Below are 22,062 nucleotides of genomic sequence, written 5' to 3' on the forward strand. Positions count from 1 at the left end.
GTGTAAGAGGGAGTGTGAGTTTGAGTGTAAGAGGGAGTGTGAGTTTGAGTGTGTGTAAGAGGGAGTGTGTGTAAGAGGGAGTGAGTGTAAGAGGGAGTGAGTGTAAGAGGGAGTGAGTGTAAGAGGGAGTGAGTGTAAGAGGGAGTGAGTGGGAGTGTGGGAGTGTGGGAGAGTGGGAAAGTGGGAGAGTGTGTGTGTGTGTAGGGCTGGCATTATGAGCCAGGGCTTGGTGTGAACCCGATACTGCATGTTAGCACTTGGTGAGTGTAACAGCTCCATATACACACGCACACAGCCAGTTCATCATTCATCGCCACCCAGCTAATAAAGACAAACATGGAAATATAACAGGTATAAAAACACTTTCTACTTTTCAAGCTCTGGCATTTTAACATTAATATCCAGGGCAAATATCAGATCAAGCAAAAACTGCAACAATAGGTTGATAAACTAACAGCAAGATTCCTGTTTCAATCAGGCTGGTGCAGACAGCACCTTGGCTTCCTCCTCATCCTGCCCAGCACCATCCTCAGATTCAGTCAGTAGCTCTGAGGACACTTCAGTGAACAGATGATCCCAACTCCAGCATTCATCCTCCTGCTCAAATGCAAAACAGGATAGGACAAAAATCAATATTGTAGGGATACTCAGAGCCTCCTCTTCAGCAGTGAATTATCTGCTGATCAAACCAATCAATCTAATCCCACTGTCAGCCCAAACTCCCAGGACAGGTACAGCACAGGGTTAGATACAGAATAAAGCTCTCTCTACACTGTCCCAATCAAACACTCCCAGGACAGGTACAGCACGGGGTGAGATACAGAGTAAATCTCCCTCTACACTGTCTCCATCAAACACTCCCAGGACAGGTACAGCACGGGGTCAGATACAGAAAACCAGATTCACACTGTGATCCACATCCCAGTGAGAGTCAGTATCTTGAGGGCATTACGATTCCCCCAAAGGAATCCGGGGATTATTTTCCAGTCGCTTCCCACTCTCTGAACTGACACCAGTGGTCATGATGTTAAACTGCTGTCCATCTCTTTTGGTCAGTCAGAAGGTGATGTTCTCTCTCCTGCCCATGCCCTGATCTCACCTTACACCCTAATGCGCGCTCTCTGCTTCAGCTCTCATTTTCACTGTTAATGTTTAGTGTGTCCTCAATCTCACCTCTCTGACCTCCTGCTCCGCCGATAACACGCGACTCAGCAGTTTCAGATCAATATCTCCATCCTGTTAGAAACACATATTTAATCAGATAAGTTCCACACACTCAGCAAAGGCAGTAGAGTTGGGACAGTGAATTAGAACAACTACTTGCATTTACAGATGCACATTAACATAGTCAAATGTTCCAAGGTGCTCCACAGGAGCATTTTCAAACAAAATTTAACACTGAGCCACATGAGAAAATATTACATGACCTAAAGCTTGGTCAAAGAGGGAAGATTTAAGGAGCATCAAGACAAGTAGATAGGGGGCAATGTTTAAGTAATGAATTCCAGAGCTTAGGGCCCAGGCAGCTGAAGGCACGGCCAGCAATGGTGGAGCAATGAAATTGGTGATGCTCAAGAGGCTGTACTTAGAGGAGCACAGAGATCTCAGAGGAACGTCAAGCTGGAGGAGATAGGGAGGGGCAAGGCCATAGGAGGGATTTGCAAACAGGGATTTGTTACCAGCCCAGCTGATGTTAACACTAGACAAGTAAGATCCCAGAGTGAAACTTGGCTTGATAGATCCTAATGTCTTATTAGAAACCATGGAGGAAAGTTACTGAACAAATTCATGGAATCTGATGAACTTTTAACACAACGAATAAAACATTTATTAAGAAAGGAAAGTGAATTATATTACACCAGGCAAAAAGGTTGGAAAGATCTCAATACAAACAGAAGATGACGATTCAAATTCATGCTATTCCTTTACCACTCACTTGACACACAAAGGCTTCTCGCTTGGGAATGACACAGTTGCAAACTGTTTCCTTCCAGTGAATTCCCGAGCATTCACTTGATGCTTCTCACCCGACCTGTATCTCTCCCTGAGACACCCAAAAACGGCATTCTAAACTCAGTCTTCCAGTAGCACTCCTGCTAAACTGATCACTTTACTGAGTTCTATAATTGACTATTCAGTCAACTACTGTCCCAATAGCCTTGTAATGCTTTCTTCTCAGACAGATGAAAATCCTTGTCTTCACTCTCTGACACACACTGAACTCTCTCTCTTGTCTTATCTCTGTGACTGTATCCCTGGACCACTGTAGGCAACAGTAAAGTTTTTTCTACTTTGTGTTTTCCTGCCCACAATCACTAAACTTTTAACCCATCTCTTTACCTTCAGGAGTTGTAAAACCTCATTAAAAATGCATATATACAAATGACCATTTTACCTTTCTCAACACACAAATATATATTCAACTTAAAAATGATACATTGTTCATAACAGCTAAGATAAAATTGAGCATTGCTAGATTGGGAGCCAATGTAGATCACTGAGCCACTGAGATGCACAAGGATGTTTGACACATGGGAACACCACCTTCTGCAAGTTCCCCTTCAGCCACTCACCATCCTGATTTGGAAATATATCGCCGTTCCTTCACTGTCACTGGGTCAAAGTCCTAGAACTCCCTCCCTAACAGCACTGTGGGTGTACCTACACCACGGACTGCAGCGGTTCAAGAAGGCAGCTCATCACCACCTTCTCAAGGGCAATTAGGGATGGGAAATAAATGCTGGAATTGCCAGCGGCACTCACATCCTGTTAATAAATTTTTAAAAAGGATGATGGGTGAACAGGACTTGGTGTGAGTCAGGATATGGGCAGCAAAGTTTTGGGTGAGCTCAAGCAGATGTAGGGTGCAAGATGAGAGGACAATCAGGAGAAAGTTGGAATAGTCTCCGCCCGAACTACACCATCCCCCATTGCCCCCACCCACCCCTCCGCCATACCCTGGTAGCACTGACACTCACCAGGGTCTGGAAAGCTCCATACTTCATTAAGTCATTGTCCAGATCTCGATACGTCATCACTCGGTTTACCTGAATGCTGAGAAAAGGAGATGGGATTTAAGCTTATTTGCTGTATAGAGTTATTTTAAGTTACTGCTCCCCTATTTAGTATATCCTGTCAAGCTCTGTGAGTGATATGCTGTCTGAAGTTGGTGCAGTTTTCAATATTGGGTGGGGTTGGGTGGAGTGATGGTGGGAGGTTTCTAGCTAGTTTTCAGGTAATATTCATTAGAATGCAAACACTTCCTCGATCGCTCATCAATCCCACCACAGTCTATTATTCCAATCCCATTCCAACCCAGCTCCCTCACTCCAATCCCACCCCAGCCTCACATTCCAACCTCACCGCATGACATCCCATCTCCACATTTCAATCCCAATCCATCCCAAATTACCTAATTCCACCCCAGGCTCTCACTCCAACCCCTCTTCTGCCTTAATGCCAATTCCTGAAGGTTTAATCACGTGACCTCCAGCTCCACCTGTCCCATCCCCACACTCCTTCCATTGGCCATTGCAACATGTCCATTGTCTCAATATTCCCCTTCCCCAGCCAATGAAAAAGCTTATAAATTCTGTTTTTTTGTTTGGATGAAATATGAGCCATATGTTCCTAGCTCCAATATTTTTATAACTAAGAAATGAAAAAAAAACCTGAATTTCTTCCTGACATATGAATTAGGAGCAGAAGTAGGCCATTTGGCTCCTTGAGCCTGCTCCGCTATTCAATAAGATCATGGCTGATCTGATTGTGGCCTCAACTGTACTTTCCTGCCTGACTCGCAATCCCCTTTGACTTCCTTGTCAATCAAGAATCTATCAAACTCAGCCTTAAAAATATTCAATGACCCTGCCTTCACTGCTCCCTGAGGAAGAGAATTCCACAGACCAACTCGCTCTGAGAGAGAAAAATTCTCATCTCTGTCTTAAAAGGAAGACCCCCTCTTTTTTAATCTGTGTCCCCGAGTTCTAGTCTCTCCCACAAGGGGAAACATCCTTTTAGCATCCACCCTGTCAAGTCCCCTCAGGATCTTATATGTTTCAATAAGACCACCTCTCGTTCTTCCAATGGATAAAGGCCCAGCCTAGCCAACCTTTTCTCATAGCATAATTCCCCTATCTCAGGAATCAGTCGAGTGAACCTTCTCTGAACTGCTTCCAATGTACTTATATCCTTTCTTAAATAAGACCAAAACTGCACACAGTACCCCAGATATGGTCTCATCAATGCCATGTCCTATTGTAGCAAAACATCCCTACTTTTATATTCTATCCCCCTTGCAATAAATGCTAATATTGCATTTGCCTTCCTAGTCACTTGCTGTACCTGCATATTAACTTTTTGTGATTCATGTACCAGGACACCCAGATCCCTCGGTATGGTATGATTTTTCTCAGTTTGCTCACAGCAGTGTCGAGGAGAATCTGGGACAATATTGGCGGATTAGTGACCCCGAACTCTAATCCCAAAGTTCAGCATTCCTTTTTCCCCATTCACACTGATTGTCCAACCCAGCATGCCCCAATCCTCACCCAGAACCAACCCCCACCAACACTGACCCCCATCCTCACCCAGAACCAACCCCGCCCACACTGACCCCCAACCCCGCTCACACTGATCCCCAACCCCACCCACACTGACCCCCAACCCCCACTGACCCCCATCATCACCCACATTTACCCCAACACCCACCACACTGACCCCCATCCCCACCCACACTGGCCCCCATCCCCACCCATACTGACCCCCAAGCCCCAGCCACACTGACCCACAACCCCCACTGATCCCCAACCCCCACCCACACTCACCCCCATCCCCAGCCACATTGACCCCCACCCACACCCTGAACCAACCCCCACCACACTGACCCCCATCCCCACCCACACTGGCCCCCATCCCCACCCACACTGACCCCCAAGCCCCAGCCACACTGACCCACAACCCCCACTGATCCCCAACCCCCACCCACACTCACCCCCATCCCCAGCCACATTGACCCCCACCCACACCCTGAACCAACCCCCACCACACTGACCCCCATCCCCACCATGAACTAACCTCACCTTTGAACCAGTGCTTACCTGGGGGGGGCTGCCACCTGCATGGCAAGATCCTCCTCCTGCACTTCCTCCAAGTCCGGGATAACAGGAATATCTGGAGCAGGGTTAGAATACACAACCAGTAAGTGCTCCACATGGGGCTGAATAGCAGGGTGAGTGACACAGGCAGCGAGTTCACACTCAGCCATCCTCCCATAGCCCAAAGCTTATATGAGAAACGAGACAGCATGTTGCATGGCTATTCAATGTTGGCTACCTCATTCCTACCTTCATGGAAAATGTACATTTCACACGTGTGTATTTGGGCATGTGCTTACACGCACACTGACCTGTACAACACCTGGGTGTTCACTCTCTCTCTCTCTCCGACCTTCTCAGCAGTCCCAGACCTCATTCAGGCTGCATTTTCTATTCATCACACTGTGACACTGATGCCAGTTACAAGCCCCCAGTCCCCAACTGACAGGCTTAGGAGAGAACCACATACACACAACTGTTATTTTGACTCAGTTGGCAGCATGTTCCGCCATTTCGTAAGCAGAGTGATGGTCAGAGTGTCAGTACTGAGGGAGTGCTGCACTGTCAGAGTGTCAGTACTGAGGGAGTGCTGCACTGTCGGAGGGTCAGTACTGAGGGAGTGCTGCACTGTCGGAGGGTCAGTACTGAGGGAGTGCTGCACTGTCGGAGGGTCAGTACTGGGGGAGCGATTCACTGTCGGAGGGTCAGTGCTGAGGGAATGCTGCACTGTCAGAGGGTCAGTACTGAGGGAGTGCGCACTGTCGGAGGGTCAGTACTGAGGGAGTGTGCACTGTCGGAGGGTCAGTACTGAGAGAGTGCCGCACTGTCGGAGGGTCAGTACCGAGGGAGTGAGCACTGTCGGAGGGTCAGTACTGAGGGAGTGCCGCACTGTCGGAGGGTCAGTACTGAGGGAATGCTGCACTGTCGGAGGGTCAGTACTGAGGGAGTGCGCACTGTTGGAGGGTCAGTACTGAGGGAGTGTGCACTGTCGGAGGGTTAGTACTGGGGGAGTACGCACTGTCGGAGGGTCAGTACTGGGGGAGCGATTCACTGTCGGAAGGTCAGTCCTGAGGGAGTGCCGCACTGTCAGAGGGTCAGTGCTGAGGGAGTGCGTACTGTCGGAGGGTCAGTACTGGGGGAGCGATTCACTGTCGGAGGGTCAGTGCTGAGGGAGCGCTGCACTGTCAGAGGGTCAGTGTCGTGGGTGCATTGCACTAATGGAGAGTCAGTGCTGACAGAGCGCTGTACTGTCATAGAGGCAGTAATGAGGGAGCACTGCATTGTTGCAGGGTCAGTACTGAGGGAATATTGCACATTCACACGGGCAGTATCGAGGGAGTGCTGCACTGCTAGCGGGTCAGTACTGAGGGGGAGCTGCACTGTCAGAGAGTCAGTACTGAGGGAGAGCTGCACTGTCAGAGGGTCAGTACTGAGGGAGAGCTGCACTGCTAGAGGGTCAATACTGAGGGAGAGCTGCACTGTCAGAGGGTCAGTACTGAGGGAGAGCTGCACTGTCAGAGGGTCAGTGCTGAGGGAGAGCTGCACTGTCAGAGGGTCAGTACTGAGGAAGTGCCACACTGTTGCAGAGTTGGAATGTGACGGAGTGGGTGACGGTTGAGTGTGACGAAGTGAGTATGAGGAACTGAGTATGAGGATGTGAATGTGAGGAACTGTTTGTGAAGGCGTATGTTTTATTTTTATTCGTTCATGGGATAACAGTGTCGCTGGCTGGGCCAGGATTTATTTCCCATCCCTAATTGCCCTTGAGAAGGTGGCGGTGAGCTGTCTTCTTGAACCGCTGCAGTCCATGTAGTATAGGTACACCCACAGTGCTGTTAGGGAGGGAGTTCAAGGGTTTTGACCCAGCGACAGTGAAGGAACGGCCGATATATTTCCAAGTCAGGATGGTGAGTGACTTGGAGGGGAACTTCCAGGTGGTGGTGTTCCCATGTATCTGCTGCCCTTGTCCTTCTAGATGGTAGTGGTTGTGGATATGGAAGGTGCTGTTTAAGGAGACTTGGTGAATTCTGCAGTGCATCTTATAGATGGTACACACTGCTGCTACTGTGCGACGGTGGTGGTGGGAGTGAATGTTTGTGGATGTGGTGCCAATCAAGTGGGCTGCTTTGTCCTGGATGGTGTCAAGCTTCTCAAGTGTTTTGGGAGTTGCACTCATCCAGGCAAGTGGGCAGTATTCCATCCCACTCCTGACTTGCTCCTTGTAGATGGTGGACAGGCTATGGGGAGTCAGGAGATGAGTTACTTGCCCCAGGATTCCCAGCCTCTGACCTGCTCTTGTAGCCACAGTATTTATATGGCTGGTCTAGTTTAGTTTCAGGTCAATGGTAACCCACAGGATATTGATATGGGGGATTCAGTGATGGTAATGCCATTGAATGTCAAGGGGCTATTCTTAGTTTCTCCCTTGTTGGAGAATGTAATTGCCTGGCACTTGTGTGGCATGAGTGTTACTTGCCACTTGTCAGCCCAAGCCTGGATATTGTCCAGGTCTTGCTGCATTTGAACATGGACTGCTTCAATATCTGAGGAGTTGCGAATGGTGCTGAACATTGTGCAATCATCAGCGAACATCCCCACTTCTGACCTTATGATGGAAGGAAGGTCATTGATGAAGCAGCTGAAGATGGTTGGGCCTAGTACACTATCCTGAGAAACTCCTGCAGTGATGTCCTGGAATTCAGGTGATTGACCCCCAACAACCACAACCATCTTCCTTTGTGCTAGGTATGACTCCAACCAGTGGAGAGTTTTCCCCGATTCCCATTGACTCCAGTTTTGCTAGGACTCTGTGATGCCACACTCGGTCAAATGCTGACTTGATGTCAAGGGCAGTCACTCTCACCTCACCTTGGGAGTTCAGCTATTTGTCCAATTTGAGCCAAGGCTGTAATGAGGTCAGAAGCTGAGTGGCCCTGGCGGAACCCAAACTGAGCGACAGTGAGCAGGTTATTGCTTAGCAAGTGCCGCTTGATAGCACTGTTGATTTCCCCATTACTTTGCTGATGATGGAGAGTAGACTGATGGGGCGGTAATTGTCCGGGTTGGATGTGTCCTGCCTTTTGTGTACAGGACATACCTGGACAATTTTCCACATTGCTGGGTAGATGCCAGTGTTGTAGCTGTACTGGAACAGCTTGACTGGGGGTGTGGCAAGTTCTGGAGCACAAGTCTTCAGTGCTATTGCCAGCATAATGTCAGGGCCCATAGCAATCGCACTATCCAGTGCCTTCAGTCATTTCCTGATATCACGTGGAGTGAATCGAATTGGCTGAAGACTGGCATCTGTGATGCTGGGGACCTCTGGAGGAGGCCGAGATGGATCATCCACTCGGCACTTCTGGGTAAAGATTTTTGCGAATGATTCAGCCTTATCTTTTGCACTGATATGCTGGGCTCCCCCATCATTGAGGATGGGGTATTTGTGGAGCCTCCTCCTCCAGTGAGTTGTTTAATTGTCCACCACCATTCTCGGCTGGATGTGGCAGGACTGCAGAGCTTAGATCCGATCTGTTGGTTGTGGAATTGCTCAGTTCTGTCTATCACTTGCTGCTTATGCTGTTTTACACGCAAGTAGTCCTGTGTTGTAGCTTCACTGGGTTGACACCTCATTTTTAGGTATCCCTGGTGCTGCTCCTGGCATGCCCTCCTGCACTCTTCATTGAACCAGTGTTCATCTCCTGGCTTGATGGCAATGGTAGAGTGGGGGACATGCCGGGCCATGTGGTTACAGATTGTGGTTGAGTACAATGCTGCTGCTGTTGATGGCGCAGTGTCTCATGGTTTCCCAGTCTAAAGTTGGTAAATCTGTTCAAAATCTATCCCGTTTGGCACGGTGGTAGTGCCACACAATATGAAGGTGGCTATCCTCAATGTGATGACGGAACTTTGTCTCCACAAGGACTATGCGATGGTCACTCCTACCGATACTCTCATGTACAGATGCATCTGTGGCAGGCAGGCTGGTGAGGATGAGGTCAAGTATGTTTTTCCCTCTTGTTGGTTCCCTCACCAGCTGCCACAGATCCAGTCGAGCAGCTATGTCCTTTAGGAATTGGCCATCTCAGTCTGTATTGGTGCTACCAAGCCATGTATACCAGTATACCACTGTGCCGCCACCTCTGCTGGGTCTGTCCTGCTGGTGGGACAGGACATACCCAGGAATGGTGATGGTAGTGTCTGGGACATTGTCTGTAAGGTATGATTCCGTGAGTATGACTATGTCAGGCTGTTACTTGACTAGCTTGTGACATAGTTCTCCCAATTTTGGAACTAGCCTCCAATTGTTAGTAAGGAGGACTTTGCAGGGTCAACAGGATGAGTTTGCCATTTCTGGTGCCTAAGTCGATGCAGGGTGGTCCGTCCGGTTCCATTCCTTTTAGACTTTCTAGCGGTTTGATACAACAGTATCTTACTGGGCCATTTCAGGGGGCATTTAAGAGGCAACCACATTATTGTGTGTCTGGAGTCACATGTAGGCCAGACCAGGTAAGGAGAGCAGATTTCCTTCCCTGTGTTGGAGCTTCACCAGCTTGACACTTCTTTTTTTAGGTATGCCTAAACAATCAACAGTGATTTCATGGTCATCATTAGACTTTTAATTCCAGATGTTTATTGAATTCAAATTTCACCATCGGCCATGCTGGGATTTGAACCCAGGTCCCCAGAGCATTATCCTGGGTCTCTAGATTACTAGTCCAGTGACAATGCCACTATGCCATCACTTCCCCTATATGAGGGAGTGAGTGAGTGAGTGAGTGAGAGTAGTGAGTGTGTGTGTGAAGGAGTGTGTGTCTGTGTGTGAGGGAGTGTGTGTGTGAGGAAGTGTGTGTGTGTGTGAGAGAGTGTGCGTATGTGAGGGAGAGTGTGTGTGTGAGAGAGAGAGGGAGTGTGTGTGTGAGAGCGTGTGTGTGTGAGCATGTGTGTGTGAGCATGTGTGTGTGTGAGCGTGCGTGTGTGTGAGCGTGTGCTTGTGAGGGAGTACATGTGAGGGAGTGCATGTGAGGGAGTGCATGTGAGGGAGTGTGTGTGAGGGAGTGTATGTGAGGGAGTGCGTGTGAGGGAGAGCGTGTGTGCGAGGGAGAGCGTGTGTGCGAGGGAGAGCGTGTGTGCGAGGGAGAGCGTGAGTGTGAAAGAGGGAGAGTGTGTGTGTGAGAGAGGGAGTGTGTGTGTGAGAGAGGGAATGTGTCTGTGAGGGAGAGTGTGCGTGTGAGGGAGTGTGTGTGTGTGAGGGAGTGTGTGTGTGAGAGAGGGAGAGTTTGTGTGAGAGAGGGAGAGTTTGTGTGAGAGAGGGAGAGTGTGTGTGAGAGAGGGAGAGTGTGTGTGAGAGAGGGAGAGTGTGTGTGAGAGAGGGAGTGTGTGTGTGAGAGAGAGGGAGTGTGAGTGTGAGAGAGAGGGAGTGTGTGTGTGAGAGAGAGGGAGTGTGTGTGTGAAGGAGTGTGTGTGTGTGTGTGTGAAGATGTGAGAGGGTGCAATTGCAGAGGACAAAGGAGTGATAGTTCAGAGTCGCTCCAGTTATTGATCAAAACCCTGACACGTGTCTGTATTGATTTTAAAATGTTTGACAATTGTTTTTTTTTACATTCTGCTTTGTTTAAAGGAAGAAATCAGAAAGCTGCCGAGTCTGATTGCATCAAACTGAGCAAGCTGCGAGGGGCTCAGAGCAGAGGCGATGTTTGCTAACTGAAGCCAATGTTAAATAGGGAAAGATTGGTGATTTGGCCTTTGGCAGGATTCATCTGTGTGCAGGAGGCACAAGGCCAGGGCAACACACACACACACCCACACCCACCTGCATGACTCTGACATTCTGGCCTTCCATTTACAAAGGACCTTGTTCAGCAAATCTCTTCCCCATGGAACATGCATCACATTTATTGGGTCTGTCAGCCCAGCTTCAAAACCCATGCTGCCCAGCAGCATGTCGTTTTAATTGGGCTCTTTCACTCAGCAAGTCACACACGTACAGAGGGTGAAGGCACAAAATGGCCACATCAGGATGCCTTCCCCTTTCACAGCACACACTGAGTCCCTGCTGACAGATGAGAAGTAACACTCTTTGAAGCGACAGATTGCTTTAGCAGTAACCACAGGGGCAGGGAAGGTGTTTACAAACAGGAGTCCAAGCATCAGAAACTAACTAACAGCGCTGAGCAGAGAGCAAACAGTCCTCGGCAGTTAATGTGTGCAGAGAAATCTGGTGACAGGCGTCACAGGGGAGGTGCAGCGCCCTGATCGGTGATGTGCTCGCCCCGTAATGGGAAATGGATTTTGGAAAATGGAAAAATCAACTGTTTATGTGCAGTAAATGTTCCCATTTACAACAGGTTAAGAGCAAGTGAGTCACCAGCACTCCCCTTCCCTGAAAGGCAACGTGACGATCAACAGACTTCCTTGCACAGCCAGTGATCCTGGGGACGGACGGCATCAAGAAACGCCCAACAGCTCAAAATCTATAACTGCAAGGGAGGTCCACCTCATCCCAACTTTACAGATCTCTACACTGTCCCCATCAAACACTCCCAGGACAGGTACAGCACGGGGTTAGATACAGAGTAAAGCTCCCTCTACACTGTCCCCATCAAACACTCCCAGGACAGGTACAGCACAGGGTTAGATACAGAGTAAAGCTCCCTCTACACTGTTCCCATCAAACACTCCCAGGACAGGTACAGCACGGGGTTAGATACAGAGTAAAGCTCCCTCTACACTGTCCCCATCAAACACTCCCAGGACAGGTACAGCACGGAGTTAGATACAGAATAAAGCTCCCTCTACACTGTCCCCATCAAACCCTCCTAGGGCAGGTACAGCATGGGGTTAGATACAGAGTAAAGCTCCCTCTACACTGTCCCCATCAAACACTCCCAGGACAGGTACAGCATGGGGTTAGATACAGAGTAAAGCTCCCTCTACACTGTCCCCATCAAACACTCCCAGGACAGGTACAGCACAGGGTTAGATACAGAGTAAAGCTCCCTCTACACTGTCCCCATCAAACACTCCCAGGACAGGTACAGCACGGGGTTAGATACAGAGTAAAGCTCCCTCTACACTGTCCCCATCAAACACTCCCAGGACAGGTACAGCACGCGAGATACGGTGTAAAGCTCCAACCCCACAATCTACAGGAACTCAATGTAAGATAAAGGATTGCCATTTGAAGCAAAGATGAACGATGGTGACGTCACCAGTGTATTGCGGCTATGATCATGGGTTCAGGGTGATAGCAGTGCTGAGCCTCAGGTACAATCAACTTCAATGCAACTTCAGCTCCTGCACCTCAGAATCTGAGTTCCCCCAATGTGAGGAAGCCCCAAATTCTCCAGCTCCATGTCTGCCTGTATCCAGCGCTTGATCTCATCAAATCTCTTCATCACTCGAATTTAGCACTTCAGCCCCACACTTGACACAAGTGTCATTGCTCGCTCCGAAGACAGATGCCTTGTGTTAGACGCCAGCCAATTTGCATCAGGTCACAAATTTAAATCTCATTCCGACCCACTTTATGAAAAGCTCTCTTCGATTCCTTCCTTGATTGTAGCACCAGCCCCTCCCCCACCCCCCCCCCCAACATCTATCAAATGGAACGAGGCAACACAGTACCAGCAGCTCAAAACAGAGAAGAAAATTCCATTTCACAACATATTGATTGATATATAGCAGTGCCTTATCAGTAAATACGCAGCAAATTAAAGTGTGGAAATGACGTGCTCTCGATCGTAATGTGTTATTTGGAGGATGTATTCAGCTGCTTGCAACTTATTTTCCCCTGTTGATACAGAGAGAAAATTGAACAATTATATCTAACTCTGGCACTATCAGCTTTGCCAGATTGCTCTGCTATGTTTAATAAGGGCAACCGAACCCCTGGTGAACATCACATCGAAAAGCTCACCTCCGCCATCATCTGAATCCTCAGGGCTCCTGGGCCTGAGCCGGCTGCTGGGGTGGGGATAGAGAGTGAAGAGGCAGAGTGAGATTAGAATCATACAGGCACAGGCACCTGTGTCCAGGCTGCCCTTCAACACAACTGCACTTGACAGAAATTAATCCCTTCAAACAGCAGCAGCCTAACCGATCACTCAAACTCATCAGTCACTCTCGTAGTGATTCGCTCTCAGTCACTCTCATCCTGACTTCCTGTCCATCATTCCCGCAATGATTCCCTGTCAGTCATCCTCACATCAAGACCCTGCCAGTCACTCTAACACCCACAAACCCACTCCCTGCCAGTCACACTCAAAGTTACGCCCCGTCAGTTAGTCTCACACTTACGCACTGACACTCTTGCACTGAGTTCTGGTTGGTCACTCTTGGATGATTCCGTCAGTCACTCGCGCACTGACAACCTTTCGGTCAGTCTCGCACCGCCTCCCTCTCGGTCACTCTCGCACCGCCTCCCTCTCGGTCACTCTCGCACCGCCTCCCTCTCGGTCACTCTCGCACCGCCTCCCTCTCGGTCACTCTAGCACCGACACCCTTTCGGTCACTCATGCACCGTCACCCTCTCGGTCACTTTTGCACCACCTCCCTCATTCACTTTTGCACTGAATCCCTGTTGGTCAGTTTCGCAGTGACTCCCTGTAGGCCACTCTCACACTGGCACCCTGTCTGTCACTCTTGCATTTGAGATCCTGTTGATCACTATCCCATTAATGCCCAATCGGTTGATTCAATGCTGGTCTCTCTTGCACTGAGATCCCATCATCCACTCTCACACTGACTCCATCGGTCACCCTTGCGCTGTGACCCTGTCAGTCACCCTTGCGCTGTGACCCTGTCAGTCACCCTTGCGCTGTGACCCTGTCAGTCACCCTTGCGCTGTGACCCTGTCAGTCACCCTTGCGCTGTGACCCTGTCAGTCACCCTTGCGCTGTGACCCTGTCAGTCACCCTTGCGCTGTGACCCTGTCAGTCACCCTTGCGCTGTGACCCTGTCAGTCACCCTTGCGCTGTGACCCTGTCAGTCACCCTTGCGCTGTGACCCTGTCAGTCACCCTTGCGCTGTGACCCTGTCAGTCACCCTTGCGCTGTGACCCTGTCAGTCAGCCTTGCGCTGTGACCCTGTCAGTCACCCTTGCGCTGTGACCCTGTCAGTCACCCTTGCGCTGTGACCCTGTCAGTCACCCTTGCGCTGTGACCCTGTCAGTCACCCTCGTGCTGTGACCCTGTCAGTCACCCTCGCGCTGTGACCCTGTCAGTCACCTTTGCGCTGTGACCCTGTCAGTCACCCTCGCACTGTGACCCTGTCAGTCACCCTCGCACTGTGACCCATTGTGGGTGTTTTCACAGAGTGGAGTCTGACTGTGCTCAACATGGATCAGCTAGAAAGGGGGGGGGGAGGGCGGCAAGGAGGGGCGGGGGCCAAGGAGCAGGGGTAGGAGGAGTGGGGGGAGGAAGGGCCGGGGGAGGAAGGATGCAGGCGAGTAAGGGGCGGGCCAACAGAGAAGGAATATTAGCCAAGGCGTCAGGGAGAACAGCCCTGCTCTTCTTCTTCTGCCTTGGGATCTTTTACATCTACCTGAGGGGACAGGTTGAGCCTTTGGCTTTTGTCTCGTTTGAAAGATGGCATTCCCTCAGTACTGTACAGGAGGGTCTGCGGTGATATCTGTGCTCAAGTTAAGGAGTGGAACTTGAATCCAAGACCTTCCAACTCAGAGGCAAGTGTGCTACCCATTTGAACTATGGCTGGCACTGAAAGTGAGAGAGAGAGAGAGAGAGAGACAGAGAGAGAGAATTACGCAGACAGAGAGATGCTCACACAGACAGAAGATAGACAGGAGGATAGTGACAGTGAGAGAGTGAGAGAAGAAGAGAGAAAAAGAGGGCTAGGCAGCTAGGGACAGAGAGTGAGAGAGGCAGAGAATGACAGAGAATGAGATAGATGGAGAGACAGAGAGTGAGAAGAGAGAGACAGAGACAGAGGGGGATTCAAAAAGGCAGAGAATTGAGATAGGGTGTGAGGAAGCGAGAGAGAGACAGGCAGACAGAAAGAGGGGAGAGAGACAGGGAATGAGAGTGAGACAGACAGTGTGTGTGGATGATAGTGAGTGTGTGTAAGTGATGGAGCCTCCTTATGGAACCTTGTGTTTGAGAGGGATGATTAACCCAGGAGATGCAAGTCCAGCTGTTTTCAGTGACTGCAGTCTGCAGCCCAATGTGAGTGATGGATCTCAACCTGTTCCCAACTCAGAAGATGGATATTGAGAACAGACAATAATCCAACACAATCAGTTGGAAAACTTACTCCTCGATCTCTTCTGTTACTTTGCGTCCTGACCTGCAATCAGAAAACAGGACTTGGTGTCATTAACTCCAACAGGACCGGGTGAATATTAACACAAACAGGGCCAGAGTCACATTAGCAAAAATAGGTCTGGGTGAACATTAACATAAATGGGACCAGGGTCACAATAACACGAATTGGATCAGCAGGTTGGGTGGGGGGGGTGGGCCACATTAACGCAAACAGGATCAGCGGGAGTCACCACATAAACACAAACAGGGCCATGGTCACAATAACACAAAACATGACAGGCAGGGTCACATCAACCCAAACAAGGCCAGAGTAAATAGATCAATAGAAAGCTAATTGCAATAGTGTTGTGATTTTTCAGCCCTGTCTTTGTGGCAGGCTGTTCAGAATGCTGAGATTTTAGGTGGGAGAAAACAAGCAAGGTTCTGTCCAAATGGAACAGTTTTCTGTTTGGCAGTTTTTGAACAGATCCTGGTGTTGAAGCAGGTCTCTGAGAATACAGCAGAGACTGTGTTTCTATGCGTGTTATGCAGTTGGAAAAAGAGCAGAAGATAGGAAGGGCAAGGGATTGTGGATTGGACAAGAAAATTGCTGCTGTTTCAGTGCTGCCAGCACCCACCAGACCATTTAAAGGGATTGGAGAAAGGAGTCTCTGAAGATTTGTGCCATGAGGGTGTATATAAAATCCTGAATGGTCTTGACAAGGTGGTCATGAAAAGGATGTTTCCTCTTGTGAGTGAGTCCAGAACTAGGAGGCAGTGTTTTGTAGTGTTTCAAAATTAGGGGTGGCCCTTATAGGACACAGATGAGGAGAATTATTTTCTCTCAGAGGGTTGTGCGACTTTGGAACTCTCTGCCTTTGAAGGTGGTAGAAGCAGGGTCACTGAATATATTAAAGGCGGAAGTAGATAGATTCTTGCTAGGCAAGGAATCAAAGGTTATCGGGGGTAGATGGGAATGTGGAACTCGAAACACAAACAGATCAGCCATGATCTTATTGAATGGAGGAGCAGAGGGGCTGAATGGCCTACTTCTGCTCTTATTCTGTATGTTCGCATGTTTCGTATGTTTGTATGGCTGTTGTGGCCGAAGTGAAAGAGAGTTTGCAGATGTGTGCCTTGTTGGTGGTAACCGTGTCCAGGGACTTCAGGTGGAATATAGCCACTGGTGAATAAGGCTTAAGAGCCAAAATAATTGGGTGGGAAGTGAGAGATCCTACAAAATGGAGCCACGTTAGAATGACTGTGAGATTGCATGTGGTGCCACATTTGTGTGGGATGTATTGCAAATGCATCGAACTACGTGAAGTGTTTCTTTGTTGTGTTGACTATTTAAAGTGATATTTACCTCTTTGTTTGAAATATGCTTTGAATGTTAATTGATGTTTAAATTGTATTGATTTTATTTGGTTTGTTACAGTAAAAGTTTTAAAAAGTGAAATCTTGTCCAACAGTTTTCCTTCTGTTGGTGTAGTAGGGATTCCTGTCTTTTAAAAGTTATCAGTCTCTGCAAGGAGCAGGGTGTGAGGAAATGTAGGCGAGGTAGCTGTGGGAGTCATTGGGCTTACAGAGAGTATTGGTTAATATCTTTTCTCCAGATATAGAAACAGAGAAGTAAAGAAGGCGAGGGATTGGAGATGAACCATGCGAAGGTAACAGAAGGCAGGAAATTGGAAACAAAGTGAATGAAACTTCTTGCGAGAGCAGGACACAGGACCGAAAGAGTCATCAATGTACCGGAAAAAGGGGTAAGGGAGGGTCCCCAAGTAGGATTGGAACAAGAAACGTTCCACATCTCCCACAAAAAGGAAGACATAGCTAGGATCCACATGGGTACCCATGGCAACACCTTTTATTTGGAGGAAGTGAGTAGAGTTAAAGCAGAAGTTGTTCAGTGACAAAGCAAGTTAAGCCAGGTGGAGGAGGATGGTGGGACTTCTGTTTAAGGAAGAAGCACAGAGCTCTCCGATCGTCCTGGAGGGGATTGGAGGAGTAGAGAGACAGGACACCCATGGTGCAAAGGAGTTGGTTAGGGCCAGGATATTGAAACTGTTAAAGTGATAGAAAACATTGGAAGAGTCAAGGAAAAAGACTGGATGAGATTTTAAGATAAGAAGACATCATTTCAGTGGGGCAGAAACAGGCTGAAACATTGGCAGCAACAAAAACAAAATAGCTGGAAAAACTTAGCAGGTCTGACAGCATCCGCGGAGAGGAAGACAGTTAAAGTTTCGAGTCCGTATGACTCTTCATCAGAACTAAGGAAATATTGAAATGAGGTGAAACATAAGCTGGTTGAGGGGGGTGGGACAGGTAGAGCTGGATAGAGGGCCAGTGATAGGTGGAGGCAAAGGAGAGATTGCCAAAAGTGTCATAGACAAAAGGACAAAGGGGTGTTGATGGTGGTGATATTAGCTGAGAAATGTGCTAATGGTGACATTAAGGGTAGAAAGCAGGACGAGCAAGTGACAGATAGCCCTAGTGGGGGTGGGGTGGGGGGAAGGGATCGAAATAGGCTAAAAAGTGGAAGGCACTGAAACATGGGCAGTCCTGTTTGTGGAGTTTGGGGAGGAGGTACAAATGGGCTGTTCGAAGTTAGGGAGGCCAAGAGGCAGAAAGCTATGGAAGGAAGACCTCAAGAGGTGATGAGATCAGTTATAGTCCTGGAAACAATGGCTTGATGTTTGGTGGTAGGGTGATGGCAGGTGTCAGAGAGTTGGCATTCAGCCTCTGGTAGGTTGAGGTCAATACGCCAACTAACAAGAGCACCAACTTCTCAGCAGGCTTGATGATGATGTTAGGGTTGGGCCTGAGAGGAGGGAGTGCTGCAGGTTCAGGAGGAGACAGGTTAGAGGAAGTGAAGAAAGCAGAGAAAATGAGATGCTCAATGTCACACTTATAATTCTCGATGAAAGGATGCCGAGATGGAAAGAGACCAGAGGGAGAGATCCAGATTGAGGGAGAATAATGATGATGGGTAAAAGGTTCCGCTAAGCAGGCGGGAGTACTCCTGGTCAAAGAAGTGGCAATTGAGGCAAAGGCAACAGAGGAAGAACTGAGCGTCATGCCTAATTCATCGAAAATGTTGATATTGATTCTGCTGATGGGCCTTGGTGGCGACACTCATATCCCATGAATGAATAAAAAGAAGCAAGTAGGGCTTGAAACCATAATCTTCTGATTCAGGAGCTAGAGTGTTATGCACTGAGCCATAGGTGAGACCTTGGGAAACAATATAAGGCTGGAGCTTGTGCTGAGTGGCTGTGGGTGAGGGCTGATGTCCCTTTAGACAGGAAACAAGTAAAGTTGAGGGTTAAATGAAAAAAGCAAATTTAAAAAACCCAGAATGAAATTGTCCTGATATCACGACCCACTTAAAAGATTTAGAATGAAAAACAATCGTTGCTGAATCGGTGATGTGAAGAGTTAATTAAAGTGACAGTTGCAGTCTGGGCTGCCTCTCAATTATTCTGTGAACATGTTACCAGCTCTCTCACTGCTGCTTCACTATCTTGTCACCATCCACTGCCGTGACTGACTAAGAAGTGCAAAAATCAAATCAAACTTCTGTCCTTTATCAACCACTTTGTTACCCAGTTTTATAAACACTTCAACTGAAGAAGCTATAGATGTATATGGAGCACTTCAAACATCATTAAACTACATGCAGATTGCTGCTCTCTCTTTTGCACCCCTTAAACTTTCCTACAATGTTTATCCAGGGCAAAGGTAATTGGATACCTCACTACACAATTAACCTTGAAAGACCCTTTCCCTGGATCACTGATCAATACCCTGCATCCACCACACTCTTCAGATAGGACTCTATTCTGTGAGCTCAAGGTTACAGGTCCAAGCTCCCCAACAGGACAACTCCCACCACTTAATGCAAGCTGCAAGTTTCACAATACTCCAGAAAAGGGATTGAACCCAATAGGTCAGCCGTAGCTCAGTTGGTAGCACTTTTGTCTCTGATTCAGACGTTGTGGGTTCATGTCCCATTCCAAAGACTTGAACATAAAATCTGACCTGCGCTCCTGGTGCAGCACCAAGGCAACACTGCCCTGTTGCACATGCCATCCTTTGGTTGAGATGTTAACTGAGGCCTGGTCTGCCCTCTTAAAGAGACATAAAAGATCCCACACACTCTTCAAAGAAGAGTAGGTAAGTTCTCCCTGATGTCCAGGCTAACATTTATCCCTCAATAAACAGCACTGAAACACACTGAAATAAAAACAGAAATTTCTGGAAATACTCAGCAGGTCTGGCAGCAACTGTGGAGAGAGAAAAACAGAATTAACATTTCAGGATGACACTATTCTGATGAAAAGTCATCGATCTGAAACGGTAACTCTGTTTCCCTCTCCACAGGTGCTGCCTGACCTGCTGAGTCTTTACAGCAACTTTTTTTGTTTTTATTTCAGATTTCCAGCTTCCGCAGTATTTAGCTTTCACATTAATGAGTAAAACAGATTGTCTGGTCATTTATCTCATTGCTCTTTGGGGGAGCTTGCTGTGCACAAAACTGCCTGCCATGTTTGTTACATTACAACAGTTATAATACATCAAAAGTGCTTCATTGGCTGTAATGCACTTTGGGGCATTCTAATGATATACAAAGTGTTTCCTTTTTTTTCACTACTTTCTATGTTCCTCAGGATTATCTTCAGTATTGAATGTTGGTGGTTCAGTTGGTATCATTGGTTCAAGTCCCACTCCAGCACAAAAATCAAGGCTGACACTCCAGTACAGCACTGAGGGAGCACTGACTGTCGGTCAACACTGAGGGAATTCCGCACTGTCTGAGGGTCAGTACTGTGAAGCACTGCCCTGTTGGTCAGGACTGAGGGAGCACCACGCTGTTGGAGGGCCAGGACTGAATTAGCACTGCACTGTTGAAGGTTCAGTACTGAGGGAATGCCGCACTGTCGGAAGGTCTTATTGAGCGAATGTTGCATGGTCGGAGGGTCAGTTCTGAGGCGGCGCTGCACTATTGGAAAGTCAGTGCTGACGGAGCACTGCACTGTCGGTGGCTTAGTATTGAGGCAGTGCTGCACTGTAGAGGGTCAGTGCTAAAAAAGTGTTGCACTGTTGGAGGGTCAGTACTGAGGGAGTGCTGCACTGTTGGAGAGTCAGTGCTGAGTGTTAGGAACTAGAGATAATTTAATTAAGTTATATTTGTATTTGTGGGTGTTAGGAACGAGTTTTAGCTTTAATGTTTAAAGTTGATTTGTATTTCTGTTTTTGTAAGTTCAGAAAGGGAGAACTTGAGTTTTAGCTTTACTTTAAAAGATGCCTGCATTTTATTGAGATTTACGACTACTAAGGTAGAAAAAAACTATGCGGTTACCTGGACCCCTGTTGCTAAGCAGAGAGGTCCCACACAGACACAAAGAAACCAAAAGCAGTTTGAGTTCAGTTGGTCAGTGTGCTCCAAGGTTGAAAGCAGCTGTCAGCGGAAGCAGCATAGGAGAGGGACAAATAGCAAGTCCCAAACTAAAGTTCAGCTGCCAGGAGAAGCAGGACACAGGAGAGGGAACTACAGGGAGCAGAACCTAATGGAAAAAAAAGAAAGGCCCAAGAAGCCGTTTAAGTTAAGTCAAAGGTAATGAACAGAAATCTGGAAAAGGTCCTGTTAAGTGAAGTTTAAAGGGAGAAAGCTGCAGGACTCAGACTTAAAGCAAAATAGACTTGCGAGAAGCCAGAAGAACCAAGGAGGCAGACGAAGGTCTGTAACTCTTTACCATGGGCATGTGAAGCAGTGGCATTTTGTTGGCACAGCTGAGCATTTGAGAGAGGGTGCGTGGAAGGCAAAGCTTGAGAGCACGTAGTGATCCAGGAGAGAGTTCTAAATCCTGGAGGTGGATGGACCCTTGTGGAAGGTGTCCGAGAGAAAACGAAATTTGGGAGAAGATTCCAAAGCAAGTTCTTTGAGAGTGGAGATTGGAAACCCTCATGTGAAAGACGGAGTTCAGTGAGACCGGTTGGCTCACAGGGTGACAAACGTCTCGGGGAGTTGATGAGGCATCCGTAGCATCTGTTTGGGGTGGCATCTGTCACTGGGCTCAGATTGCCTGACCGCAGGTCATCTATTGGTTTACATGGGCTGTGTATTTACTGTGAATATTTGAGTATAAGATATCTTTTGTAACTTGTGTTATCCTTATGAAACTGTATATATTTGTAAAGGTATAGTTGTGGGAGGAGGAGTATTGTAATATAGTTCATCTTGTTGTTTAATTTATGTTTTGTTCTTTTGTTAAAAGTTCATCAGCTGACTCCTGTGACTCTGTTCAGTAGCTGCCCTCCATGTTTCTAAACAAAAAGTAAAAGTTAGAATCCGCTAAGCCGGGTTCCACCCTGGGATTTGGCTTATCCAGTAGTAACATTAGCTAGGATCATAACAAAGTGGGGACTCGTCTGGGGTTATCGTTTCGGTGGGATCTATGAATCCTTTTAATGAGTACGTGGAGGTACTGAGGTACTGGACATAAGAATTGGAGTTGCTGTGAGATATATTATATGAGTTGGGATTTGAAATGGCTTTGAAGGTTGCCAAGACTTTTTTACAGATGGGAGAAGTAACCCTGACTGGTTTACAGAGATTAACCAAGGGTCAGCTAATGGAGTTGACAGATAAGTTGGAGTTACAATTACCTGTAGGGGTGAGGAAAACAGACATAGTTGAAATA

At 47.9% G+C, this 22,062-nt stretch overlaps 1 protein-coding gene across 3 annotated transcripts in view; it reads right to left on the reverse strand.

Annotated features, from left to right (window-relative positions):
* Positions 1–347: 347 nt before the first annotated feature.
* The window catches only part of ift43 (intraflagellar transport 43 homolog (Chlamydomonas)), a 50,055-nt gene continuing 28,340 nt past the window's right edge, over positions 348–22,062 (reverse strand). The window contains exons 3-8 of one of the 3 annotated variants that reach the window (XM_078561972.1): positions 15,363–15,395; positions 13,012–13,055; positions 5,100–5,172; positions 2,979–3,054; positions 1,174–1,236; positions 348–600 (exon numbers count right to left, since the gene is read on the reverse strand). In XM_078561972.1, the coding sequence (XP_078418098.1) occupies positions 475–600; positions 1,174–1,236; positions 2,979–3,054; positions 5,100–5,172; positions 13,012–13,055; positions 15,363–15,395 (415 nt within the window). In that variant the 3' untranslated portion in view covers positions 348–474. Of the gene's footprint in view, positions 601–1,173; positions 1,237–2,978; positions 3,055–5,099; positions 5,173–13,011; positions 13,059–15,362; positions 15,396–22,062 lie in introns of all 3 variants that reach the window. The other 2 variants (XM_078561968.1, XM_078561971.1) reach the window with 2 other exon arrangements.

Source organism: Cetorhinus maximus, chromosome 18, assembly GCF_964194155.1.
Source record: "Cetorhinus maximus chromosome 18, sCetMax3.hap1.1, whole genome shotgun sequence".
Taxonomy (NCBI): Eukaryota; Metazoa; Chordata; class Chondrichthyes; order Lamniformes; family Cetorhinidae; genus Cetorhinus; species Cetorhinus maximus.